The sequence below is a fragment of the Prionailurus viverrinus genome, chromosome E2 (genome assembly GCF_022837055.1).
Source record: "Prionailurus viverrinus isolate Anna chromosome E2, UM_Priviv_1.0, whole genome shotgun sequence".
Lineage (NCBI taxonomy): Eukaryota > Metazoa > Chordata > Mammalia > Carnivora > Felidae > Prionailurus > Prionailurus viverrinus.
The window spans coordinates 48090744-48118184 of NC_062575.1; the positions used below are offsets into that span (position 1 = coordinate 48090744).

At 51.6% G+C, this 27441-nt stretch overlaps 1 protein-coding gene across 3 annotated transcripts; it reads left to right on the forward strand.

Moving 5' to 3' along the window:
* The first annotated feature begins 1091 nt into the window (after positions 1 to 1091).
* SUPT5H (SPT5 homolog, DSIF elongation factor subunit) lies at positions 1092 to 27255 on the forward strand. 3 transcript variants are annotated; one of them, XM_047835955.1, is made up of 30 exons: positions 1092 to 1179; positions 1445 to 1522; positions 6452 to 6617; positions 10095 to 10160; positions 10704 to 10715; positions 11207 to 11276; positions 11394 to 11462; positions 11561 to 11626; positions 11873 to 11903; positions 12249 to 12317; positions 15666 to 15917; positions 17053 to 17142; positions 17250 to 17320; positions 18831 to 18936; positions 19152 to 19245; positions 19337 to 19473; positions 19888 to 20043; positions 20148 to 20294; positions 21126 to 21272; positions 21360 to 21485; positions 22335 to 22419; positions 22760 to 22879; positions 22962 to 23064; positions 23146 to 23273; positions 23374 to 23479; positions 24142 to 24300; positions 24418 to 24586; positions 24699 to 24902; positions 26655 to 26750; positions 26824 to 27255. In XM_047835955.1, the coding sequence occupies exons 2-30, from the start codon at positions 1448 to 1450 to the stop codon at positions 26965 to 26967; spliced, it is 3264 nt and encodes a 1087-aa protein (XP_047691911.1). In that variant the 5' UTR covers positions 1092 to 1179; positions 1445 to 1447; the 3' UTR covers positions 26968 to 27255. The 3 variants fall into 3 exon arrangements, with proteins under 3 accessions (XP_047691911.1, XP_047691913.1, XP_047691912.1); XM_047835957.1 differs by having other exon boundaries at positions 1101 to 1190; XM_047835956.1 differs by having other exon boundaries at positions 1101 to 1185; positions 1444 to 1522.
* The last annotated feature ends 186 nt before the right edge of the window (positions 27256 to 27441 follow it).

Genomic DNA, 27441 nt, shown 5'->3' on the forward strand with positions numbered 1-27441 from the left:
TAAATATGTATAAACATGTGGGGACCAAGCTCATAGAAGGGAAAACATTTTTATAGAATGACCAGCCCCTCCCCAGTCTGTCTTGGGTTCAGGCTGAGATTGTTGGATCAAGGAGTGTGTGCTCACACAGACACACCTGTGGTGTATTCATTCCCTGATAGTGTCTTGTGAGCCCACTGTTGGCCTGACCACACCATCTTACTCTGTAACCAGGTGCATATTAAATTTCTGTAAACTGAATCCAGGTGTCTCAATGCTTATGCAAGAAATTTTAGCAATGTGTTTTAAAAGTTTCTGATGGGGGGGGGGGAGGGGGACTCGGTGCCTGGGTGGCTCAGTCGGTTGAGCGTCCAACTTTGGCTCAGGTCATGATCTCCTGGTCGGTGAGTTCGAGCCCTGCATCCGGCTCTGTGCTGACAGCTCAGAGCCTGGAGCCTGCTTCACATTTTGTGTCTCCCTCTCCCTCCCCGACTCATGCTCGCTCTCGCGCGCGCGCGCTCTCTCTCTCTCTCTGTCAAAAATAAAAACACTTTTTAAAAAAGTTTCTCATTTTTTCCCTCTTCATCGAGTGAATTTTTCTTTTCCTTATCTCATCATGCCTGGTCCTCTTTGTCATCTGTCTGACAAATAATTACTAATATGTAAACTCACATTGATTTAAACTTCGGGATTTGTAAAGGAAAACAAGAGTTTTAAGAGTCACTCAAACTTGGGGGAAGGAGTCTTAGGTCTGCCCCTGTCCAGTTTATTTTCTGAGCTTCAGTTTCATTGTCAGCAAAATGGGCGTACTCACTTACCTCCGAGGAATGTTTTGGAGGTAGGAGATAAAGTCTGATTTATTTGCTAACTCATTGTTATTTGGTCATTCCCTGCCTCTTCACGGCTTGGCACACCACACTATTAAATTCAAACACGAATTCCCGGTTGGAAGTGCCGTCCAGAAGGGGAGTAACCATCCTTCCTCTTTGACCCTCCCAAGATGTCGACTCCATGCTCTATATTGAGCCGGATCTGCCACTTTCAAGATGGCGTCCTGGAAGTGCGTCGCCGGGGGACTAGCCCCGGAAATCTCGCGTTAAGCGAGGTCGACGCGTAGGTTCTCGCGAGAGGGCACATCAGTCCCAGCCAGGCGTCGTGTGAACAGCTGCTGGTACCGAAGGTTGAGGTGGAACCGGAGCGGTGAGGGCTGGGTAGGACGCCGTGGTGGCAGGACCGGGGGTCGCCGGGGCATAGGGAGGCTTTAGAGACCGGATTCCGGGACACGGAAGGTGTAGCAGATAGCTTAAGGGGTAGCCTTTCGGGTTCACCCTTGCCAGAACCAGGCTGCCGGAAGTGCGCTGAGGGATTTTTTTTTTTTCTCTCCGGGAACCGGCGGGGAAACCGAGGCAGGGGTGGGGCTGCTGTTGGGGGGACGCACTGAGGCCGTCTTTTCCTGCAAGAGCAGAAGATGTCGGACAGTGAGGACAGCAACTTCTCCGAGGAGGAGGACAGCGAGCGCAGCAGTGACGGCGAGGAGGCCGAGGTGTGTGGCTGGGACGTTGTGGGGAGGCATTGAGCCTGGGGACAGGACCGGGACAGAAAGGCCGCTGTGGGAGCTCGGAGGGTATCAGAACGAGCTCTGGCCTCTGGGAGCCTCCAGATTGTTGGTAGTGACAGAGAAGTAGGTAAGCCTAAGTCAAGCAGAAGGACAGGTGCGAGAGGCCAGGAATGCTCCAAATACAGTGAAATAACATGTGATGTGTTTAATTTTTTAAATGTTTATTCATTTTTAAGAGAGAGAGCGAGCATGAGCTAGGGAGGGGCAGAAAGAGGGAGATACACAATCTGAAGCAGGCGCAGGCTCCGGGCTGTCAGCACAGAGCCTGCCGCGGGGCTCAAACTCATGAACCATCGGATCATGACATGCGCTGAAATCAGAGGCTTAACCGACTGAGCAAACCAGGAGCCCCACAGGTGATGTGTTTAAAGGACCTGGCATGTAGGAAGCACCCACTGTTAGCTTTTATTTTGGAGTATGCACGGTCATTTCAGAAATATATTTTTAGTGCCTACTGTGTACTAGGCACACTTTTTTGTCCTTGGGCTGCACTAGTAAAACATTTTGAAAGTCTTTGCCCCTGTGAACATAAACAAACGTGACTGATGTGTGTATCATTTAGTAAAGCAGAAAGTACTTTGGAGAAGAGCGGGGAAGGGGAATAGGGAGCCTTGGGTCAGTTTTAAATAGGGTGAGCCTGGGGCGCCTGGGTGGCTCAGTCGGTTAAGTGGCCGACTTCGGCTCAGGTCATGATCTCGCGGTCCGTGAGTTCGAGCCCTGCATCAGGCTCTGTGCTGACAGCTCAGAGCTTGGAGCCTGTTTCGGATTCTGTGTCTCCCTCTCTCTGACCCTCCCCTGTTCATGCTCTGTCTCTCTCTGTCTCAAAAATGAATAAACGTTAAAAAAAAAATTAAAAAAATAAATAGGGTGAGTTTGAGAGAGTGATATTTGAAAAAAGACGTGTTGGAGGTGAGAAAGTGAGTCATGTGTGGAAGAAAAGTGTTCCAGTAAGGGGGGAACAGCAAGTGCCAAGTTGGGAGCATGCCTGCGTGTTCAAAAAGTAACAAGGAGTCAAGTTTGGCTGGATCAGAGTGAGCGCCACAAGAAAGTGACCGGAGCCAGATCATATAGGATCTTGAAGCCTCTGGTGAGGAATTTGTCCTGATTGAGTGTGACAGAGCCGTGAGGTTTTGAGCAAAGAAGGGATGTGATCTGATGCTTTAAAAGGATCACTGTTTCAGGAATCAAATAAACATTTCCTGGGACATAACTGACTTTAAATAGTCTCCTTTTAGCTATTTTCCTTGTCTGTTTATTTCTAACTTATTTATTGAGCAAATGAATGTTTGAGCATCTACAACTTTGTTCCAGGTTCTTCCTAGGTGTTGGAGAGAATAGAACAAGGCAAATTTTTGCTTTCAGGGAGTTTACACTTAGTAGGCAACAGTTACAAACTAACAGAGATGACTGGATGATTATAGATGTCTCCTTTAACCTACAGAAACATAGATCAGTTTTTTTAAAGGTAGTTGCCAACACTTGCAAGGGCGATTTCATGTAAAAGTCATGATTTTTCTGCTTTTCTGGGAAAATTAGAGGAGCCAGCAAGCAGCTCTTTGCTCAAGAAGTGGCAGCCTGCTTTAAAATGGGGGAATTTTCTCCAATTCCTGGGATATATCAGTTGCCATTTATCATGATGCCTGCCTTGTGGCAGAAGATTTAGGTAAAAGGAAGTTTTCCTTTACTTGTGTCCTAGGAAACATCAGGTAGACGGAGAGTGCCGTGGGTTTCCTTTGAGCTGCCCCATTTATTTTTGTTCTCTGCTTGCCCTCGGTAGGCATTTGATTGTCAATCCTTGTGCCCTGTGGGCAGTCCTCAGCTTCCAGTGAAGAGTTGGAAGAGTCAGGAAGCCATGGTGGGGGTGAGGCAAGTGGGAGGATGCTAGGAAGGGTTTTTGCTTCGAGCAGCAGTACTGGGTTCTTGGTCTCCCTGACTCATGGCTTCAAGGCACTTTGCTTGTAGTTAAAGCCTGGTGGTAATGAGGCCAGGATCCCTGGGTCCTTTTCCTGGCTGAGACATCTGGTTTGCTCTGTGCAAATCTCACTTCCCCAACACCACACCAGGCTCTTGACTCACCTGCTCACTTGTCTCCCGTCACTAGATGAGGCAGGAGGGCAGTGAGAGGCCAGCTAGAGATAGGACTGGATAGGCTTTTTGGATAGCCAAAGGTTAGCATGGTCCTTGAAGGACCAGGTCCTGTGGATAGAAGGTTGGGATGGCAGATGATGAGCCACTGTTGGGGGAATCAGCGGTTTCCCCATTCTCAGCCACAGTAACCTGGCCATTCATTCATTCATTCATTCAGCAAGTGTTCCTATCAGGCTGGGATCACAGGCTCCTTCATGGAGCTCTCTGTCCTGGAGGGGAGATAGTTTTATAAACCAGCGGTTACTTCAGGGGATGCTGAGGACAGACAGTGTAAGAGCACGTTCCGGCCCCAAGATAACACAGATAGTAATGGGAGCTCTTTTCCTCAGGGATCAGGGAGCCAGGTTTGGAAAGAAGGCTTTGCTGGGACTGAGCCAGGGGAATGAAGACAGGGTTCCTTGAAATCAGGCTACTCAGAGTCGTTTGAGTTGTTAAAAGGCGGGACATTGTGGATGAGTCAGGAGTATGTACTAAACAAATGTTTAAGTTGTCTTCTGTTTCCATCCCTGAACTGGGTAATGTTGGGGACCCAGCAATGCCTGAGATAGCCTGAGAGAGCTCACAGTGGTCGGGGCTGTGATGGAGGAAGCTCAGAGGATGTGCCTGACTTTGCTGGGGTAGGGGGTAGGCATGACTTCCTAGAAGGGGGAGTATTTTGATTGAAGTATGAGTGAGAGGCAAAAGAACGTTTTTTTTTTTTTTTTGCAGAGGACCAGCACAGATGATACTAGCACTGAGAGAGCATGGAACGAGTGGTTCAGTGTGGCTGGGACCTAGCACTTGGGAGGGGGAGCCCGAAGAGGCAGGATAAGAAGGAGAGGCAGTAGCAGAGTGTGTGCTTCTAGTCTAAGCTGTTAAGCAGCTGGTTCTTTACCTGGGGGCAGTGGGGAACCCTGGCCCTGTTTTAAGCAGGGGACCAAATGATCAGTTTCATATTTTAGATCATAATTTTTTAATGTTTTTATTTATTTTTGAGAGGTGGGGAGGGGCAGAGAGAGAGGGAGACACAGAATCCGAAGCAGGCTCCAGGCTCTGAGCTGTCAGCACAGAGCCCGACACGGGGCTCAAACTTGTGAACCGTGCGATCATGACCTGAGCCGAAGTCAGACACTTAACCAACTGAGCCACCCAGGCGCCCCTGTTTTGCTTTTATCTTTATGGTTACTTTTTACTTGTAACAAGCTAACTTTAAAAATGTTTTTGTTTCTGAAATATTGCAAAGTTTGGAAAAGTTTCTTTGTTAAGCTAAATAAAAACATGAGTGAATTTATTTTTTTTAAATTTTTTCAACGTTTATTTATTTTTGGGACAGAGAGAGACAGAGCATGAACGGGGGAGGGGCAGAGAGAGAGGGAGACACAGAATCGGAAACAGGCTCCAGGCTCTGAGCCATCGGCCCAGAGCCCGATGCGGGGCTCGAACTCACGGACCGCGAGACCGTGACCTGGCCGAAGTCGGAGGCTTAGCCGACTGCGCCACCCAGGCGCCCCCCTTTTTTTTTTTTTTTTTTAAATTTTTTTCAACGTAAAACATGAGTGAATTTAAAATACCAGATAAACAGGTTGAACTGATGTGAACTTGGCAAGAAGACATGTAGTTAGTGCGGAAAAGATTGAAGTTTGGGGAACACTGTTTTGTCTGGGTCATTCCTTTTGTGACTGGTTTGGAGGCCAAGAGACCAGAAAGGAGGCTGGGCAAGGGGCTAGGTTTTAGAGGGCAGTGATCTGGCCTAGGCTGGGGCTGTAGGGATGGGGGAGAAGGGACAGCTTGGAGGGACAATGTTCCAAAAGCAGAAATGTCAAGAGTTTGGTGCCTGATGAGAGCTAGAGGGAGCCAGCACAGGTCTAGGGGAAGACGTTGAGATCAGTGTGGGACACGGTGGGCGTGAAGGGTTCAGAAGACATCTAAGGGAGGCATCTGTGGAGGCTGCTGACATATGGGGGGCCTCTAGTTCTGGAAGAAAGTGGGGAGCTGGAGACAGATGAGGTATCACCTGCAGAGACAGGAACTGGGACTGGAAGGTAAAGTGGCCCCGTGGGAGAGTGTATGCAGGGAGAAGCAGAGCGGGCCCCTGGCTGAACCCTGGGGACTGAAGCCAGCACTTGAGGGGTGAGAGAGGAAGAGGGGCCTGCAGAGGGCCAGCCAGAGAAGTTGGAGAAAAGCTGGGAGAATGTGATGTGACAGATACCAAGGGAAGAGCATTTCTTTAGGGAGGGAGTAGGCAGTGGTGTGAAGTGTCTCGTAGGTAACAACTGAAGATTGTCCTCGGAATTAGCAACAAGAGGCAGGCGATGACCTTGGGGAGCAGTGTAGACTGGAACCGGAGATCTAGGAATCATAGTCACGGAGATGCCCACCAGCTGAGGGAGTGGATGAGGCGGCCTGGGGAGTTGTAGAGTGGAAAGAGACAAGGGCCAAGGACCGACCTCATGGAGCTAAAACATTTACGGGCCAGGTGGAGGCTAGCAAGGAGGTCTAGTGGAGCAGGGAGTCTGGGTCAGCTCCCAGGTATTGGTTGACGGGGTGGCAGTGCTATCACTGAGGTAGGATGGCTCCCAGAGAGGCTGGGGTGGAAGGGAGGGTATGCAGAGCAGAGGGGCTTATGACTAGCCAGCCAGAATTAAGGTCAGATTTGGGGTTGGGGAGCTTGGTAGCTGGATTTTGCGGTACCGAACCCTGGTGCCCCAACCTTTTGTAACCCTGCAGGTAGAAGAAGAGCGGCGGAGTGTAGCAGGCAGCGAGAAGGAGGAAGAGCCCGAGGAAGAAGAGGAGGAGGAAGAGGAGGAAGAATATGATGAGGAAGAGGAGGAGGAAGATGATGACAGGCCTCCCAAGAAACCCCGCCATGGCGGCTTCATTCTGGACGAGGCTGGTATGTCACAGGGCTGGCAGGTGCTGAGCGTTGGCCGGACTTGTACCTTCGGTTCTATTTCTTGAATGAGTTTTTCCAAAAGGTTTTTCTTTTGGTAAATGTCGAACACACACGGTAGTAGGATAGTGTATGGAGCCTCCATGTCCCGTCACCTCGTGTCAACACTTAACACCTTAGTACCGATCGTTTTGCTTCTTCCTCTTCATTCCTGCCCACTATTGGATGATGTGGCAAATCCCAAATATATGATTTTACCCCCAAATATTTCTTTATATATTCCCCAAAGATCAATCCTTTTAAAACAGTCACAGTAGTATCATCCTTTAAAAAACTGAAGTCTGTGCTTCTCGTGGGAAGCTGAGACGACCTCGATGTAGGCAGGACAGGGTGGTGCGGGCCAACAGGCCTGGGTCCCTTGTGGCCTGGCTCTGCTCTCTTCTCCATGTGGCCCTGGGTGAGTTGCTGTTTGGTTTCTCAAAGAAAGTTTCCTGAGCAACGTATGGCACTTAAGTGCTCATGCTGTCATCGTCCTCATCCTTGAAATACCCGTTTGTTTCCCGATGGCTGCATAGTATTTTTTCCATAATCTGTTTTAGGTAACCAATCTCTTGTTGGACATTGGAGTTTGCGTTTTTCATTATTACAAGCAGCACTGCTGGGAACACTCGCATACATGTTTAGACTCATAGACACAAGGTATTGCCTAGACCAGGGGTTCTTAACCTTTTTTGTGCTGTGACTTCTTTGGTGTCTGGTGAAGTCTGTGGGCCCCTTCTTAGAATTGTGTTCTGAAATGCTCAAGGAAAAAATACATAGGATTCCAGAGAGAACAATTATACTGACATACGGTACCTAAATACTCAAAGAACATGTGTGTTTCGTTAGGAATGCGCTGAAATAAGATTTAGCGGAGGGTCTGATAAGAATCTAATTTTGAAGTAGCAATGAGTGCAAATGATATTTTGAGATATCTTCAGCTGTATAACGTGCCATGAAAATATCAGAGTTCACCAACATTGCCATGATTTGTTTCCATTGTTCGTAATTGATGTAAATACTTTCAGTTAGAGGTTAGTGAAAATGAAGATGTAATATTTTTAAGTTTTTTTATTTTGAGGGAGAAAGAGAAAGAAGGATGAGTGGGGGAGGGGCAGAGAGAGGGGGACAGAGGATCCAAAGTGGGCTCTGAGCTATCAGCACAGAGCCTGACGTGGGGCTCAAACTCATGAACCGTGAGATCATGACCTGAGCCAAAGTTGGACGCTTAACCAACTGAGCCACCCAGGTGCCCCGAAGATGTGGTATTTTATCTGACATGGGCCCTGAAGATTTTTTATGTGGCAAATCTGTATGGGTCATATTACTGGGCAAAGGGAATGTATGTGATTTGAAAGCCTTTTGATGTCTGTGGCCGAATACTGGTCTCTGAAAAGATCATACCAGATACTCCCTCCAGCCATACTCAACAGTGCCTGTTCCCCACGTGCATGTAAGGGAGAGCTACTTGGAATGCCATCCTCCCTTTCTTAGGATCCTCTTACCTGAGGGAAAACCAGGGAGCAGAGGGGCAGGAAATGCTCAGAACACTCCTGTTCTTGGAGAGCTTTGGGCCTTTTCCTAACAGCTGAGGGAAGCGAGTCCTTTCTTAGAGAAAAGATCTTAGGTAGCAGAAGTGCCCAGATCAAGAGAATGGATAACATGCCGTGTGACCTGGACGTGGACTGCTCGGGACAGCCATGTGTTTTCTGGGGTGTCATTGGGCACTGCCTGTGGGAAGGCTATGTGGCAGGGCCCATTGATATTTAACACGCAGGGACCCTTTGATCCAGCAGCTCTTTTTTAGGAGTTCATCTGACAGTTAAACTCGAATAGGTACATAAAGATATGAGGCCAAAGATAGTTGCTGCAGTCCTGTTTGCAGTTGTAAGTGTTCGGTGATCTAAATGTCTGTTGATGGTAATAGCCTGGTAAAATGAGTTATGAGGCAGATAGTCGGATAATAGTAAATGAAGCATGTGCTGCTATGAAAGAGTTCCAAGGTAGTATCATTGCTTAGAAAAAGTGGAAAGTACAGAACAGTGTGCTAAAAAGTTGCATTGGGAAAAAAAAAAATGGGGCAGGTAATGGGGGTGTTATATGCATTTCTTCTTTAAGTACAGGTTTTTTCTAGACAAGAAACTGGTCATAGAGTTGCCTTTGGTAAAGGGGACTGAGCTAGCGTTAGAAATGGGAGGGAGACTTACCTGTACCCATACATCCTCTGAACACTTTGCGTTTTTCATCACGTACAGATACCACTTTTCAGTTTTTAGTGTAACATTGGCTGCATACAAAAGAGGATATGTAATGTAGTGAAGAGATTAGATGCATGGACCCCGAAGTCAGATTGTTTCTCAGGTACTAGCTGAGAGTCTGGGCCAGTGAAGTCACCTCTCTGGGCCTCAGAGCCCTCACTGTAAATCAGAACGGTGGTGTTACCTCCTTCAGGGTCACCAGGAGGATTAATGAGGAATCTGTGGCAAGAACTCACAACAGAGCAGGGCATACAGTACACTCGGTAAGCAATAGTGTTATAAACCGAAGGGAACAATAAACAAAACCAACAGATCACGAATTGTGTCTTTAATGGGGCTCTGGCTGTCTCGGTTGGTTGAGCGTCCGACTTCAGCTTAGTTCGTGATCTCGCTGTTCACGAGTTGGGGCCCCACATCCGGCTCTGTGCTGACAGCTCAGGGCCTGGAGCCTGCTTTGGATTCCGTGTCTCCCTCTCTCTCTGCCCCTTCCCCGCTCATACTGTGTGTGTCTCTCTCAAAAATAAATAAATGTTCAAAAATTTTTTTAAACTATATATTGGTTTTGGTAGTTTGGAGGGAACTTTTCTGCTTGCTTAATTTGATCTGATTTTTTTTCTTTTGAGAGAGAGAGTGTGTGAATGTGTGCGAGTGAGTACGAGGGAAGGGCAAAGAGAGGGAGAGAAAAATCCCAGCATAGAGCCTGACACGGGGCTCGAACCCACGAACTGTGAGATCATGACCTAAGCCAAAATCAAGAGTTGGATGCTTAACCGACTGAGCCACCCAGCACCCCATCTGATTTTTTTTTTTTTAAGTTTATTTTTTATTTTTACGCCCAGCATGGGGATTGAACTCATGACTCCAAGATCAGGAGTTACGTGTTCTACTCACTGAGCCAGCCAGGCGCCCCTGATCTGATTTTTGAAATCGGCTCCTGGATGGGGTTAGGGGAGGGATGGCTTTTAGAGCCAGGTGGCAGCGAAGCTGCAGCGGAGACTCGATCCTGCGGCTTGGAGCAGCTCCAGGGCAGCAGGTGAGAGCCTCACCTGTCTAGCCCTGAGTCCTGATCTGCAGGGTGGATATTCGTAGTGCCTGTCCCCCCAGAGATGTTTCCTGGGAACCACTGTCGCGAAGTCACCTTTGCTGCAGCTGCCTCCCTGACCACGTGGCTTTCTTGTTGCAGATGTGGACGATGAGTATGAGGATGAGGACCAGTGGGAGGACGGAGCAGAGGACATTTTAGAGAAAGGTGTGTGTGGGCCCCACCTCTGCAAGCCCACTTTGGGGTCTTGGGTCTTGAGAGCCCATCCCCAACCCCCATGCCCTGCACCACCCCAACTCCCACCCTCCTCACCTCGCTTCTTTCTGTCGTTGCCAGAGAGACCAGCTCTGTACCCTTTTCCTTTTAGGCCCATGAGTTGGGGGGTGGGGGTTGTGGGTGGTGGGTGTTGTGGGAAGAGGACTCTGGGGTCCCAGGGCCCCCGTGAATCCCTTATGGGGGTTGTAGGGTGGGTGGGCTCTGTCCCAAGATAACCCCCCACTTCCTGGGCCAGTGCCCCCACTTCCCTGTTATTTTCCGTTTTGTGCGCCTCATACATTTCGGCTTCTCCCCCAACCACCTGGTGCCTGGCCTTTACTTTTGATTTTCAACCTTCCTGTGTCCCTCCCTTCCCCTTCCCCCAACCCATTGGTTGATTTCGCTGCTATAATTTGGCTCATACTTTGTCTGCCCTCGCCCACCACCACCACCACCACCACCACCACCACCACCACCTCCTCTTCCTCCAAGTAGAAGAGATTGAAGGTAAGAATCTGAAAACTGTGATTTCCCGACCTTCCTCCCATATCCTGACATCTCCTTCCTGCCCACAGTACCCTCCTTCCACCCCTGACCCCTGTCTGGCCCTGGGGGCTCTGACTCATACAGGGTCCAGAGTTCAGGGGGTTCTGAGGCCAGGTATCCAGCCGTCGGCCTGGGGAAGTGTGTGTGTTTATGTATGCGTGTGAGCGTTGTGGCAGCAGGGATAAGTGGTGGGGGGTGGAGTTCAAGGCATACTTAACGGCTGTGAGATGGGGAACGGCTGGATGTCCCCACCTGTTGGACCCTGTCCCCAAGTCTTCTTCATGAGAAGCAAGATGCTGAGCAGGACAGAGTAGAGGGTGAGGGTTGGGGGTTCCTCAGTGAGGTATCTCCTGCCCCAGGGCCCAGCTCCGGCCCTCTCAGCCCCCATCACTTCCTCCACGCCCTTGCCCTTCACCTCCCCTTACTTACCCCATCTGCTCATTTTTTCGCAGCCTCCAACATCGATAATGTCGTCCTGGATGAAGACCGTTCTGGGGCTCGCCGCCTACAAAACCTCTGGAGGTAAGCAGCGGGGGGTAGGGGTGGGTGAGAGGGTGAGACTGGCTTCCAGGGGGGGACTTGGGAGCAAGTCAGCCCACCCTCCTTTCATTCATGTTTACTTTCCCCTTCACACCCCAGGGACCAGCGAGAGGAAGAACTGGGCGAGTACTACATGAAGAAATATGCCAAGTCGTCTGTGGGAGAGACGTAAGGGCATGGGGTGGGGGCAGGTGGTCCCTTCTCGGGAAGGGTCAGGCTTCTGACAGAGCATCACCCCTCCTTCCCAATTGCTGTCCTCTCTCCAGGGTGTATGGAGGATCTGATGAGCTCTCTGATGACATCACTCAGCAGCAGCTGCTTCCGGGAGTCAAGTAAGGGGGTTGGGATGGACGGGCTGAGATGGGGGAATCTTGTATTGGGGTGATGTGCCTATGCAGACACAGAGTGGTGGATAGTGGGAACAGGTGGCATGTTGGCGCTTGCCCTCTTCTGCTTCTGGAAGGAGGGATGGAGGAGGAGAGGGTGTGGAGGGAGAGCAAGAAAGATGGGTGTGGGGATTCGGGTCTTTCGTGATGAGGCCATTTCCCTGAAGGGTTTCCTTTTCTTCTCCTATCTAGGGATCCAAATCTGTGGACTGTCAAATGTAAGGTGTGTGCTCCAGGATGCAGGGGAATGGGGGAAATGACCTTGTCAGGGAGAGCTCCCAGCTTTCTGTCCTGGGTCTCCTTGGCATATCAGTCTCTTAGTCCTGTCTCTGCTTCTTCATCCCCCGGCCCCTGGCCCCTCCTCACTCCTCCATCACTTAATTCACTGTCTCCCACCTTTGTCTTTCTTACCATCCATTCCTCTTTCTCTGTATCTGTCCATCTTTTTTGTTCCTCTCTCTCTTCCATTTTATCTTTCTTGCCTGATTACTCTGCATTGCTGTTGTCTTCTGTCCCCTTATCTGTCCTTCACCTTGTCATCTCCATCTGAAGTCTGTCTCTCTTCCAGATTGGGGAGGAACGGGCCACGGCCATTTCCTTGATGCGCAAGTTCATTGCCTACCAGTTCACAGACACGGTAAGTCAGATAGGCAGGCACCTGGGAAATGAGATACAGAGCAAAAGCCCAGAGGGAGGGACAGTATAGGTTCAAGGGTACCAGGTGCTCCTTACGGTCAACAGCATTGTCTGTTACGTGAGCTGCTTTAGCTAGAAAACAACCACTCCCTGGATTGAAGCATTCTTCTGTGCCTGACAGAGGTATTGTCTTCGTTCTTTCTGCATTCCTGACAGGGTTCAGCAGCCCCCTGTAGCCCTCCAGAAGTCAGCCTTTAGCTTCCTTTTTTGTTTGTTTTAAACATCTTTTTTTTTTTTTTTTTTTTGATAATGTTTATGGGGGGGGGGGAGGGGAAGTGGGGGAGGGGCCCAGAGAGAGAAAGAGACATAGAATCTGAAGCAGGCTCCAGGCTCTGAGCTGTCAGCACAGAGCCTGAAGCAGGGCTTGAACTCACAGACCATGTGATCATGACCTGAGTGGAAGTCGGACGCTTAACCGACTGAGCCACCCAGGCACCCCAGCCTTTAGCTTCCTGAACCTTTTCTGCCTGAGTGAGTTTTGCCTGTTCACCAGCCCTGTTGGGCAGCTGTCCCCTTTTTACTGTTTGGGAGGAGTCCTGGGATAGGACAGTGTGGCTGAGTGTGTCAGGGGACAGGCCTGTCAGGGGGAGAATTCCTTCCTTCCCTCTTCTGTGCAGTTTTCACCCATCTGCTGAACTCTTCCCGTGGTCAGGTGTCTGCACTGGGAGATTCTGAGGATACAGCAGTGACTATGCCAGGGCTGGTCCTGTCCCTTCAGGGCTCACTCACAGCACACAAAGCATGAAGGTGCTGCTTTAAGTTCACAGATCTTTCTTGGGGCACCTGGGTAGGCTCAGTGGGTTAAGCGGCTGACTTCTGCTCAGGTCATGATCTCACATTTCGTGAGATTGAGCCCCACGTCAGGCTCTGTGCTGACAGCTCAGAGCCTGGAGCCTGCTTCCGATTCTGTGTCTCCTCTCTCTGATCCTCCTCCCCGTTTGTCTCTCTTAAAAATAAACATTAAGTTCACAGATATTTCTTTAGACAGCTGGAGTTTGAATCCTGTTCCTGCTGCTTCCTACCTCTCTGACCTTGTTCAGGCTGCTTCCCCTTTCTGGGTGCCTTGCTTGCTCCTCAGCATTGCTAGGATTAAGTAGCTTTGGACATGTCCAGCTTTCATCTGGGACCTGGCCTGCAGCTTGTGTTCAGTAAATATAGTTATTGTCAGAGGCATAATTGTCAACAAGGGCAAACCCAATGAAGGGTATGCTCAAAATTCATGAAACATGGGGCTACGGCTAACTCTGTGCTAGCCGGTAATGTTCTTACTTAATATAGTCCGTGTCAGGCTGAGTACATTGCTTGTACCTGCTGAAGCAGTGGGTGTATGTCAGTGGGCCCAAGTGGACAGTTGGATTTGCAGATCATTTCAAGTGTACTCAGACCTCAGTCATGTGTCCTGGGCAAAATTCTGGTGATACTTGAGTTATGACTGATTATTATTTTTAATGACCAGAACAGTACATGTGTATTGTAGAAGCCCAAATCTCCGTCCCTAAGTCCCATTTTTCAGAAGGAATTCTTGTTGGTTTATGTCTTTCCAGATCATCGTCTGCACGTTGAAAACTTTGACCTGTTTTTAAAACAAAATGGTGTTACGCCGTACATGTGTTATTCTGCAGTGAGCTTTTTGCCAAGATCTTAATTTTCTTTCCATGCCCAGTAAATATAAGATTGTTTCCATTTTTTGGTATCACAGGCAATGCTGAAACAAATGAGTAGTTTTTTTTTTTTTTTAACTGAGATATAACTCACATAACATAAAATTCAAGGTCATGGTGTATGATCCTTCTGATATGTTGCTGGATCCAGTTCAACTATTTAATTGGAGATACTGTACTTACATCTGTGTTCATAAGCAATATTGAACTGTAGTTTCTTAAAGATGTCTTTTTAGTGTCAGGTTAATACTGGATCTACAGAATGAGATGGAAAATGTTACCTCCTCTTCTAAAAAGAGTTTGTGAAGGATCAGTGTTATTAAAATGTTGGATAGTGAGGTGCCTGGGTGGTTCAGTCGGTTAAGCATCAACTCAGGTCTTGATATCAGGGTTGTGAGTTCAAGGCCCATGTTGGGCGCCGTGCTGGGTGTAAGATGTTGGGTAGAATTCACCAGTGAGACTGTCCAGTCCTGACACTGTGTGTGGGGAGTGGCGGGTATTTTTCCATCACTAATTCAATATCTTCTTGTAGTTCTATTCAGATGTTGTATTTCTTTTTGAGTCAGTTTTGGTAGTTTCTGTTTTTCTACGGGAAACGTTCATTTCTTTGAGGTGATCTTATCTGTCGGTGCGCACTTATTTGTAGTATTGTTTTGTAACCCTGTAAGATTGGTAGCAATGTCCTTTCTTTTTGAGTCTTTAGCAACTTGAGTCTTTTGTCTTTTTCTGGGTCAGTCTGGCTATAGGTTTGTCAAATTTGTTAATCTTTTCAAAGAACGAGCTTTTGTTTTGATGGACTTCTCTATTCTCCCTCTTGTTTCCATTCTGATCTTTATTATTTCTTTCCTTCTGCTTGTTTTGTGTGTAGTTTTCTTTCCTTTTCTAGTTTCTTCTGTCGGGTTTTGCCTCGTGTACCTTGAGGTCCTGTTGTTACATTCATATATGTCTGTAATTCTGACATCTTGAATGATTGACCCTTTTAGCATTCTAGGATGCCCTTGTTTGTCTCCAGTGACAGGTTTTGTCTTATAGCGCGTTCTGTTTGCTTTTAGTGTAATTGTTCCATTTCTCTTCACTCTTGTTGCTTTTTTTTTTTTTTAATTTTTTTTTTTTCAACGTTTATTTATTTTTGGGACAGAGAGAGACAGAGCATGAACGGGGGAGGGGCAGAGAGAGAGGGAGACACAGAATCGGAAACAGGCTCCAGGCTCTGAGCCATCAGCCCAGAGCCCGACGCGGGGCTCGAACTCACGGACCGCGAGATCGTGACCTGGCTGAAGTCGGACGCTTCACCGACTGCGCCACCCAGGCGCCCTCTTGTTGCTTTTTACACATAGTGTGTGTTGGCTACCTGTCTGTGTCACTACACAGAGATTCATTCCTTTTTAAGCGGTACACTATATTTCACAGAACATTTGTGACACCACAAATCCCTTTTGGGGGCATTTAAAAATTTGCCGTCTTGTTTTTTTGCTGTAATCAATAACCCTGCAGTGGACATCCTTATCCCTGGGGTCGTTGCACACACTGTGGGATGAATTCCTAGAAGAGAGAGCACTGTAGTGGCGGCCATTAACATTAGTAGCAGTCGCGTCTCACTGTTTCCCTCTGCTGGCGTGGCCCCACAGCCCCTGCAGATTAAGTCAGTGGTGGCACCAGAGCACGTGAAGGGCTACATCTACGTGGAGGCCTATAAGCAGACGCACGTGAAGCAGGCCATCGAGGGCGTGGGCAACCTGCGGCTTGGCTACTGGAACCAGCAGATGGTGCCCATCAAGGAAATGACAGATGTGCTCAAAGTCGTAAAGGAGGTGGCCAACCTGAAGCCAAAGTCCTGGGTCCGCCTCAAGAGGGGCATCTATAAGGACGACATCGCCCAGGTACCGGGGGTGGGGATATGGCAGGGTGGCTGAGGGGCCAGGGCCTGTGTTCACGCCCCTGCTCCCCTGTTCTGTCCTCCTCCCTTTTCCTTTTGTCATTCCCAGCCCTTTCCTAGTGCAGAGGGCAGATTAGGTGATGCAGAGCCTAGATTTTGTTGGGAGCACACATCCAGGGGAATGGATGACCATCTCCTGAGTGAGTTCAAAACACACTGAGTAAAGATCTGAAGGCGGTGAGCAAGGGGGCTTTGTGGAAATCTTGGGGAAGAGTGTTGCAGCGGAAGGAACAGCATGTGAACAGGGCTGCCCTGGCTGAAGCAGAGTGTGTGAGGGTGAGAGTGGCCGGGAGTGGGCTCAGGGAGGGGACTGCACCTGTGGCCTGTCGTAAGGCTTTGGCTTCTTCCGGAGTGAGGTGGAGGGACACGGTGTAATGTGGATTTTAATAGGATTACTCTGGGAGCTTCATCAAGGATAGACTCCTCTTTCTCAAGCAGGGACAGTGTGGTCCCTTTTCTTGGTTCTGTCAACTGAGGGGAGAGTTGCTCTAGCATCTAGTGGATAGAGGCCGGGGATGCTGCTAGCACCCTACAGTGTAGGGGACAGCCCCCCACAACAAAGAAGGACCTGGCTGCCAAACCCCAGACTGGACCGGATGGGGCTACAGAGACCAGCGAGGGGACTGTGCCACCATAGTCCTGGGTTGCCCAGGGTTGTAGGAGAGAGGAGGGGGAAGAGGTCAGAGGGGGGACGAGGGGTTTAGAAGGCAGAGCCCATGGGAGTTGCTAACACACCGGAGATGAGCGGAAGAGTAGGGAGGGAGTCCAGAACAATTGCCAGTTCGTGTGCCAGACCAGAAAGAATGACGGAGTGGGAGAAGGCTGGCAGGGAGCAGGTGTGGGGGGGTGACTAAGGTTAGTTGTGGTTGCACTAGGTTTGAGGGGCCTTTTAGACATCCGAGGAGAGATGGACAGTCTGCTTCGGGGTTGAGGGGAAACAGGACAGAGATAACTTGGGGGATTGTCATCAGTGTGATTTCTTTCCCATCACCCCCTGTCCCTGCCATCTCCATGCCCTTCCTGTGTCTGGGGTTAGAGAGGGAGGGCCAGGGCCCTCCTGACCACCCCCATCTCCTCAGGTGGATTATGTGGAGCCCAGCCAAAACACCATCTCCTTGAAGATGATCCCACGCATCGACTATGACCGCATCAAGGCCCGTATGAGCTTGGTACGAGGGGGCATGCCGCTGCTCACGGGGGGGCGGATGCCTGATCCTTGCGGGTGGCTGGGCCCTCCTCCTTCACCCTTCCCACCCGTGCCACCTTTCCTCCACAGAAAGACTGGTTTGCCAAAAGGAAGAAGTTTAAGCGACCTCCACAGAGGCTGTTTGATGCTGAGAAGATCAGGTGCATGTCCTTGGGGACTGGCTGGGCTGGGTCCCCACAGCTGTGATGTAGAGTGCCTTCTGCAGGTTCCCCCCATAGGAGTGGGTCCCCCGACCCATCCATGGTCTACTTTATGAGTAGTTAGCCTGCCAGCAGTGCCTCAGCCAAGTTACTTAACATCCCTGGACCTCTGTTTCCTGGGCTGTAAAGAACAACACCTGCCTGCTGGGACTGTAGGGAGAATCAAATGACTTAATAAGTGTGTGGACCCAGAATAGCACTTGACTCCTAGTAAGTGTGATTAGTGGTATCACATGCTGAAATGGGAGTTTTCGACATGTCAGGCCTTACAAGGTCTCTTTCACTGATCTTCTGGTGCCTGGGCACCTGAGGTGGGAGTACAGAGCCCTTCCCATTAGGATGTGTCCCTCGCCCTCCCCAGCTAGAGGGAGCTCTGGAGCTCTGCCCAGTGACCCCAGCATTTCAGGGCTAGCCAGAGGGCTCCTGATGGGAAAGGCAGGAGAGGAGGGGAAGAAACAAGAGGTGCAGTGACCCTTTGCCACTGGTCCTGTTCTGGAACCCACTGTGAGCCGCCAGCCTGTTTTCAGTTCTGTTAAAGGGGGATTACAGAACTCCTTTTGAGCTGCATCCCAGGACTTGGCTAATACTTCACATGCCTAGATTGGACCCACTTCTCCCACTGCTGTCCACTTGACGGGACCTCCTTTTACTGAGTGCCCTGACCCGGCCTGTAGAGCTTGTTTGGGCCTCCACCAAACTCAGCACTTGAGTGAGAAGAGGATTGAGTGAGTGGCAGGGGGAGCTCAGCCTGCTCCCCTATGCTCCCTTTTTGGGAGTGGGGTGGGCTTTCCCTCCTCTCTCTAGAAGCGTGGGCAGGGACAGAGTGTCCTCCTGCCCCACAGGCAGGGCCAGTAGAGTTAAGGCACGGGTTTGGGAGTCCCACCACCCCCCACATTTGAGTCCTGACTCAGACCACTCTCCCTGGGAGATGTGCCCTATGTGAGCCTCACTCCCTCACTTCGCTAGGAAACATAGGTCACATTAGTGATGTCCTAGGCTTTGGGGGAGGAGTTGTGGAGGTGTGTGGCCAGGCCAGGTGCAGACCGGGGCTCCGTGCATGTGAAGGTTTGGCATGGTTCAATACTTTGTCCAGCTAGTGTTCACCGAGCGCCTCCGGGGTGCGAGATGCTCGTTGCTCTAGGGGTCATAGCAGTGAGTGAAAAACTGCTCTTTGGGAGTTGCCATTGGTCAGGGAGACGGATCAAACGGTGGCTCATTTTCAGAGGGTGATGTGGGCTGTGGCGAACAATAAAGCAGGGGAGAGAGCAGCAGAGTGCAGGGAGGAGCCTTTCAGCTTGGGATGGGTTGCTCGGCCAGCAGGGCGCGGCGGAACGGGACGGGTCAGTCGTCCTGTGATCCTTTTCCCCCCTCGCCAGCAGAGGACCCTGAGATTCACTGAGACTCTCTTCTTCATCCCCCTTCTAATCTTCTCTTTCCCCCAAAATCCCAGGTCCCTGGGCGGCGATGTTGCCTCTGATGGTGACTTCCTCATCTTCGAGGGGAACCGTTACAGCCGGAAGGGCTTTCTGTTCAAGAGCTTTGCCATGTCTGCTGTGGTGAGGGTCCTGGAGGGCCTCTTGCTTATGACGGTGGGGAACAGGGAGGCCAAGCTTTCTCTCCCTCCTTCAGTCTAGGCCCCAGAGTGGTGGGTTATCTGGATCTGTGCTGGATTGCGTTCCAAGTCACGAGTATCCTCAGGGCAGTCACTCTACCTCTCCAGCCAGTTCATCTGGACTGTGACACTGACCTTTCTCCTCTCTCCTTGTCTCAGATCACGGAGGGTGTGAAGCCCACACTCTCTGAGCTGGAGAAGTTTGAGGACCAGCCAGAGGGCATTGACCTTGAGGTGGTGACTGAGAGCACAGGTATTTGGTCCCTGTCAGTAACTCAGGCCAAAGAAGAGGGGGTGGCTCTTGGCAGGCAGCTCCCAAGTCAGCCCTGCATCTGTCCCTGTAGGGAAGGAGCGGGAACACAACTTCCAGCCTGGGGACAATGTGGAGGTGTGTGAGGGCGAGCTCATCAACCTGCAGGGCAAGATCCTCAGCGTGGATGGCAACAAGATCACCATCATGCCCAAGCACGAGGACCTCAAGGTGGGTACCGTACTGCCCATACCTGTGGATAATCTAAGATGGCTGCCTGGTTTTCGTTTGCTTTAAGGGCGTGTACGTCTGTCTGAGGGTTTGTCCAGGCTACCATGATGTGTCTGGGGTGAGGCTGTCTCCAGCTAGTCTGAGGAAGAGTGTCTAGTCTGGCATTCTACGTCTCGTCTTGGGGACAGGCTTTGTGTGTGTGGAGTAAAGGGGTATCCTGACTAATACCTTGAGTCTGAGGTCAGCTGTCTCCAGGGCAGGTGGCCTAAAGAATCTGTGGTTGGGTGGTGTGAGCCTGGGTGGGTTTTGGCAGAAGTCTTTTCTGAGGACATGAGTGGCTTCTGGAGATGGGGAAGCAGGTGGGTTGTGGTGGCTTCCCTTCCCCTGCTCAGTGTCCCCACACCCAATCCCCAGGACATGTTGGAGTTCCCGGCCCAGGAACTTCGGAAGTACTTTAAGATGGGGGACCACGTGAAGGTGATTGCTGGCCGATTTGAGGGTGACACAGGCCTCATTGTGCGAGTGGAGGAGAACTTTGTTATTCTGTTCTCTGACCTCACCATGCATGAGGTAGGTGGTGGGGGGGAGGGGGGGAGGGGTGGAGCACGCCAGAACAGAGACCCAGGCCGATGAGCCACCAGGACCCTGCTTCACCTGTTTTCCATTTCCCACAGCTGAAGGTGCTCCCCCGGGACCTGCAGCTCTGCTCAGAGACGGCATCGGGTGTGGATGTGGGGGGCCAGCATGAATGGGGGGAGCTGGTGCAGCTAGACCCCCAGACCGTGGGTGTCATTGTGCGGCTGGAGCGGGAGACCTTCCAGGTGTGTGTGTGGCGGGGCTTTCGTGTAGGGGTCTTCCTCTCCCTCGAGCTCCTCATCCTGGGAGGTGGCTAAGAACCCAGACTGCTCTGGGTGGCAGATCTGGCTCTGTGAGCCATGGTTGGCTGTGTGGTGTTGGACAAGTGACCTATTGTTTACCCTCTCTGTGCCTATTTTGTATCCTCTAAAATGGAGATAATGGTAGCATCTACTTTAATAATTGTGATTGAAGCCCTGAGATCAAATATGTAGACCCAGGTGCTTGCTCAGGGGCTGGGTGCTGCAGGTGCCCTCCTCGCCTTCACCCCTACCTGGTGATGGGAGAGTCAGAGCCTAATGCTTAGGACCCTGGACTCTGGAATTATATCTTGGCCCTGTTATTCCATGCTGTGTGACCCTGGGCTAGTGACTTGCCCTCTCTGGGCCTGAGATTCCCTTTGTGTAAAATGGGAATCATGACAGCATTCATCTCAGAGGGAAGTTTTGAGGCTTCAGTGAAATCTTGTGTGAAGAATTTAGCATGGAGCCTGGCACAGAGTGATGGGTAGACATCAGCTATTATGTTAATACCTACTCTACCCATTCCTCAGGTTCCTCAGTCAGGATGGAGTCTCCTCCTGAAGGGTGTTTTGGAATGATTGGGAACGTTTTTGTTTGATCCAGTGCCTACAGGGTGGTGCCCTGAGACTGCGTGCCCCGGGGCCGGGGAGTCTAGACTTCCTGCAGAGCTTGGGACAACCTCCCACAAGGAAGGATCGTCCCACTTTAGGAAAGTCCTGCTCCACGTCACCCCTTTCTACTCTCCCCCTCAGCATCCCTCCCCTCCCTCCATAGGTACTGAACATGTATGGGAAGGTGGTGACTGTCAGGCACCAGGCTGTGACCCGGAAGAAGGACAACCGCTTTGCCGTGGCCCTGGACTCAGAACAGAATAACATCCACGTGAAAGACATCGTGAAGGTCATTGACGGCCCCCACTCAGTGAGTATAAGCTCCTGCCCATCGGCCACGCCTGAAATTGCTGGGGTGCGGCGTGGCCACAAGAGTGATCATCCTTTCCTCATCCAGGGCCGGGAGGGCGAAATTCGCCATCTCTTCCGCAGCTTCGCCTTCCTGCATTGCAAGAAACTGGTGGAGAATGGGGGCATGTTTGTCTGCAAGACCCGCCACCTCGTCCTGGCAGGGGGCTCGAAGGTGAGGTGGGTGTGGTGGCGCCCTGGCTCAGCTCCCCAGCCTTCCCTGGCCCTGGGAGCGACAACAGTGGGCTCGTGGAGGATTAGGATGGCAGATGTCCGTGTCGGGTCCTTGGCAGAGTTTCTTGGCATTCAGAGCTTTTCACCAAATCATTCATCCACTTGGTTTTATTGTGCACCTGTTGGGTCTCTGACACTGGAGATACGACAGCGAGCAAGATGCAAATTTCTGTCCTAGAGCTGCTAGAAGACAGACAGATAAATACGTACGTACACAGTACGGTGTGAAGTGACACTATGAAAAAAGGCACTATGAAAAAAAGTAAAACAGGACTGGGAAATAGAGAATAATGGGAGCTGCTGATTTAGATGGAGAAGGTTAAGGAAAGGTTTCCTTGAGGTGACACTTGAGCAGAGACCTGAATGAAGGAACGCAGAGCTATGTGACTAGCTCAAGGGAACAGCAGACGCAGAGGTCCTAGGACTTGTAGGAAAGCTGTATAGAACCACGTATCAGAAGGGAAATCGGGCCCGGGATCTGGGTAGCTGGGACCAGGAGGTGATTTCCTTATGGTCCTGAAGGTGGGGGTCATGAATTCTCCCAGCTATGCAGGGTTATAAAGTCCTGGCCAGGGGAGGACCAGGCCTCTTGATTGACAGGCCCACAGTGGTGTTGGGGTGACAGTTTTCTCAAAGGGAAATGGAGGCATTGTCACCAGAAGGAGAGAGGGATAGCTGCTAGGCCAGTTCAGGCAGGAACTGTTCCCAAATGGAGGCAGGCAGTGGCATGGGGGCCAGGAGCCGGTCCTCCAGGCCCTGCCTGCTGATTGACTTCCCATCCCTTTCCTAGCCCCGAGATGTGACCAACTTCACAGTGGGTGGCTTTGCCCCTATGAGTCCCCGGATCAGCAGCCCCATGCACCCCAGCGCTGGAGGTGAGGGCAAGTTGGGCGGGGATGTGTCTGGGGGATGGAGGAGGGAGGTTATTCAGCCCATACTTCCTGAGTGCCTGCTCGGCTGGCCTGGCCCTGATGTGGCTCTGAGCCCATGAAGACCAGGACCCTCCCCTGTCACTGCTCCTGGTGGCAGCCCGCAGTGGTCACAGCTGTGCCCGAGCTCTGGTGCAGGCCACCCAGAGGAAACTTCTAAACCAGTGTGGGTGTGTGGGGGAGTCAAGCAGGTGAAGAAGGGGCTTGAGGTTGCTCTGTCTGTGGACGCAGCATGTGAGGGGAGGGCATGGCCCTGGGGACTGGTGATCTTCTCCTTTCTCCCCAGGTCAGCGTGGTGGCTTTGGCAGCCCCGGTGGCGGCAGCGGCGGCATGAGCAGGGGCCGAGGGCGGAGAGACAACGAACTCATAGGCCAGACTGTGCGCATCTCCCAAGGGCCCTACAAAGGTGAGCTTTGAGGCCATTTGGAGGCCTGGGGAGGGGCATGGTAGAGAACCCTACCCAGCCTGACCTCCTGCCTCCTCACCAGGCTACATCGGTGTGGTGAAGGATGCCACGGAGTCCACGGCCCGCGTGGAGCTGCACTCCACCTGCCAGACCATCTCTGTGGACCGTCAGCGGCTCACTACGGTGTACGGGCTGGGCCGGGGCAGGAGGGGGTTGTTCGGTGGTGAGAGGGTCCTTCTCACCCATCTAGTTCTCTGTGTCCACAGGGGCTCACGGCGCCCAGGTGGCATGACCTCAACCTATGGGCGGACACCCATGTATGGCTCCCAGACGCCCATGTATGGCTCTGGCTCCCGCACACCCATGTATGGCTCTCAGACACCTCTCCAGGATGGTGAGTGTGCCCAGGGGACAGGGATGAGGGGCGATGTGGGGGAGCTGCAGATAGGACAGAGCTGACAGACAGACACACCTCTCCTACTCTCCCATTTCAGGCAGCCGTACCCCGCATTACGGTTCCCAGACACCCTTGCATGACGGCAGCCGCACTCCTGCTCAGAGTGGTGCTTGGGACCCCAACAACCCTAACACGCCATCACGGTGAGAACTGGGGTGGAGGACAGGGTTCCCTGAGTGCATGTATGGGTGGTTATGCTGGGTGTCTGTGGGATAGTGGGGTCTGTGTGGCCCTCCCTGAATTCTCTGCTCCTAGCCCCAGGCTGGTCACGTGCCAAGGGCAGGTGGGGCTGGGCTGGCGATAGAATGGTCTCTCCAGTCCCCACGATAGTAGTAGGCTGTGGTTAAGACCTGGGCTTGGAGAGGCGCTTGGGTGACTCAAGTTTGGCATCTGATAGTTGATTTCAGTTCAGGTCATGATCTCACAGTTGTGAAATTGAGCCCTGAGTCAGGCTCAGTGGGGAACCTGCTTGGGATTCTCTCTCTCTCCCTCCCTGCTCCCGTGTGTGTGTGGGGGGGGGGGGGGGGGGGGAAGCGGTGCACGCATGCACGCTCTCTCAAGATAAACTTAAAAAAAAAAAAAAGAAAGAAAAGACCTGGGCTCAGAGACAGATTTTTGTGATCTAGGTCATTTGACAAGTGTGTGACCTTGGGCAGGCAGCCTCATCTCTGCCTCCCAGTCTCAACTGTGAAATGGAGGTCTCTGATGGGGCTGTTGTGAGGTGTTCAGTGTAGCTCGGGAAGCATTTGTTAACGTTGTTGTGATTACCACAGAGTCGTTCTTAACAGACTTCTCCGTCCAACAGGGCTGAGGAAGAATACGAGTATGCTTTCGACGACGAGCCCACCCCGTCCCCACAGGCCTATGGGGGCACCCCCAACCCCCAGACACCTGGCTATCCCGATCCCTCATCCCCACAGGTCAACCCGCAGTACAACCCACAGACGCCAGGGACGCCAGCCATGTGAGTCCACTGTGGCCAGCCCTGATCAACCCTTGCCCAGACCTTCTCCACTGCCACTACCTTCTCCTCTTCTCCATCATCCCCAGCAAGCGTTCCTTTCTGTCTTTGACTCTGCAGGTACAACACAGACCAGTTCTCCCCCTATGCCGCCCCCTCCCCTCAAGGCTCCTACCAGCCCAGCCCCAGCCCCCAAAGCTACCACCAGGTGGCGCCAAGCCCAGCGGGCTACCAGAACACCCATTCTCCAGCCAGCTACCACCCCACACCCTCCCCCATGGCCTATCAGGTATTGGTGAGCTTGCATGCCCTTAAGGGCGGTGGGCTAGAATGGGCCTTGGGTCTGTAGGGACAGCCAAGCTTGATGACGTGTTTCCAACAACACTCTCTTTCACTTACAGGCCAGCCCCAGCCCGAGTCCTGTTGGCTACAGTCCGATGACACCTGGAGCCCCCTCCCCTGGTGGCTATAACCCGCACACACCAGGCTCAGGAATTGAGCAGAACTCTAGCGACTGGGTAACCACTGACATCCAGGTGAAGGTGCGGGACACCTACCTGGATACACAGGTGGTGGGGCAGACAGGAGTCATCCGCAGCGTCACGGTAAGTGGAGCCCAGGCTGGTGGGTGGGCAGGCATCCTCTCCTTTGGGGTCCCCAGTCTCTGTTGTTACTGGTTTTTTTCTTTTTAACCATCTAACCACATTTTCCAGTGCCTGTTTGTACCCGGAAAAGCAGGTACAGAAGGTGTGGCCTGTAGGCTCCACAAGGCGGGGGTTTCTGCCTGTCCTGTGCATGGCTGGGGCCCCTGGCCTGGAGCAGTGACTGGTATCCAGGAGCTGGTTACATTTTAATATACTCCTCTGAGATCAGTTCAGTGACATGGACTGAGCGCTCCTCTGTGCCAGGCTTCAACTTAGTGCCGGGCACCACTACCCTTAGTGCTCCCCCTGCTCCAGCATTACCAGCCTCTCTGTTCTTCACGGTCACCAAGTTCCCTCCAGCCTCTGGACCTTTGCTCATCGCTTTCCTTTTTCTAGGATTCTCTTCCTTCCATCCTTTGTCTAGTAAACTGCTATTCATCCTTCAGGGAAACACCTAAGCTGTCTCAGATCTGTCTCTTGTAAGCCCATGTAACTTTTTTTCATGTTACCTACCTGGTGCCTAAAAGCTTAAAGTTTATTCTGGTGTGATCCTTTGATTACTAAGCCTGTATTTCCTTCCTAAGTAGCCCTAGTCCCTAGATGAGGGACCAGCACCTTGTTGGCCTTCTAGTAAACATTACTTGAAAATACCAGAGACCAAAACAGCTCCAGGCCCTGCCTTCACAGATCTCACATTCTAGTGAGGGAGGCAGACATGTCCCCAGACAGGAACAGCCTGAGTGGCCAGAGCTGGGGTATAGGAAGTCCCAAGGGCAAGAGGAGCTCTGGGAACCTAGAGGAGGCATCTTACTCAACTTTGGAGGAGGGTTCAGGGGGGTGCTTCCTGGAGAAGGAGGTATCTGCACCAAGTTCTGAAGAATGAATAGGAGTAAGCCAAGAGAAATGGTTGGGGAAAGGGTTAAGTGTGTTCCAGAAAGAGGGGACTTGCAAAGGCCTGGGGGTGAGGAAAAGGCTGGCACATCTGGGGAGATGAAGTATGTTCATTGTGGCTGGAACACAGAGAGCCAGGGGGGAAGGTGAGTGACAAGGCAAGAGAAGTGGCTGGGCCAGGTCACATGGCCGCCTAGGGAACTTGGACTGTGTCCTAAGGAATCTGAGCAGGCAGGGCGGTGGTGGCATCAGGTCTGTGGTTTGGGATTAATTCACTACGTTGCTCTAGCAGGGATGGATTAAGGTGGGGAGACTGGGGGCTGGGAGCCTAGGGGAGGTCAGGCTTCACTATAAGGCTGTAGGGAAGAGAGAGGGGGAGGTGGCAGAGACTCTCTGGAGGGCAGTGAACACACCTCAGAGCTGGAGATTTTCAGTGAAAGAGCTGGCCAACCTGAGGTCAGAGCTCTGGCCGGGGCCCGGGGGCTGTGGGGCCATCCCTCAGATCTGGGCAGGCCTAGGAGGAGGAGCAAGTGTGAGAAAGATGATGAGGCCCACTTGGGACATGAAGGGTCAGGTGTCTGAGCAGCGGTCTCTCTTTTGGCCTAAGTTGGCTTCATTCTAATGTTTCCCATGCTGATCTGATCACCCTGCCCCCACACACCACAGGCCCAGGAACTAGGCCCAGCTTTTGGCCTTTCCTGCCCCTGTGTCACCTTGGGAAGGTGATTTTTTAGAATGAGCCCTGAGCCTATGGTCCTTGAGTGCGGGCATCAGTCCTATATCGGAAACAGGCCAGGCTGACCAGGCTGTCCCTACCCACAGGGCGGCATGTGCTCTGTGTACCTGAAGGACAGTGAGAAGGTTGTCAGCATCTCCAGTGAGCACCTGGAGCCCATCACCCCCACCAAGAACAACAAGGTAAGGGGGGCCAAGGGGACGTGGGAGCCTTGGGCTGCTGACACAGACCCTGACCCTGTGCCCCCCCTCCCAGGTGAAGGTGATCCTGGGTGAGGATCGGGAAGCCACAGGCGTCCTGTTGAGCATCGATGGTGAGGATGGCATCGTCCGCATGGATCTTGATGAGCAGCTCAAGATCCTCAACCTCCGCTTCCTGGGGAAGCTCCTGGAGGCCTAAGGAACACAGGGCGGGTGGACTTTGGCAGATATCTGGCAGATGGAGAGTGTCCTCTTTCCTCCTCTGGCCCTTGGCTCTGACAGGTCTGGGCCAGGTTTGGGGCCTGGACCAGGGCTAATCTGATTGTTCAGGATTTCCTTTATTTTCCTTTCTGGGTTCCTATTTCCCTCCCTGATGTTCATGGGAATCAGAGTAGAGTCTGGGGGAGGGTCCCCACCTTCTTGTACCCTCCCTTCCCCAGCTTGCTTTTGTGTTAAGGTCTTTCAATAAAAAGCTGTTTGGTCAAAAGTGTGTGTGTCTGTGTTTTCTAAGCTGGGGTCATTTGCAGACCCCACCTACTTCCTGGGCAAATAACTGGATGATACCTAAGCCTCCAATTCCCCATCTGGAAAATGATGCTGTCTATTCCAGATGGAGGGTTCTCGGGATGAATGTATGAGAAGACACGAGATTATTAGAACAGAGCCTGCCACG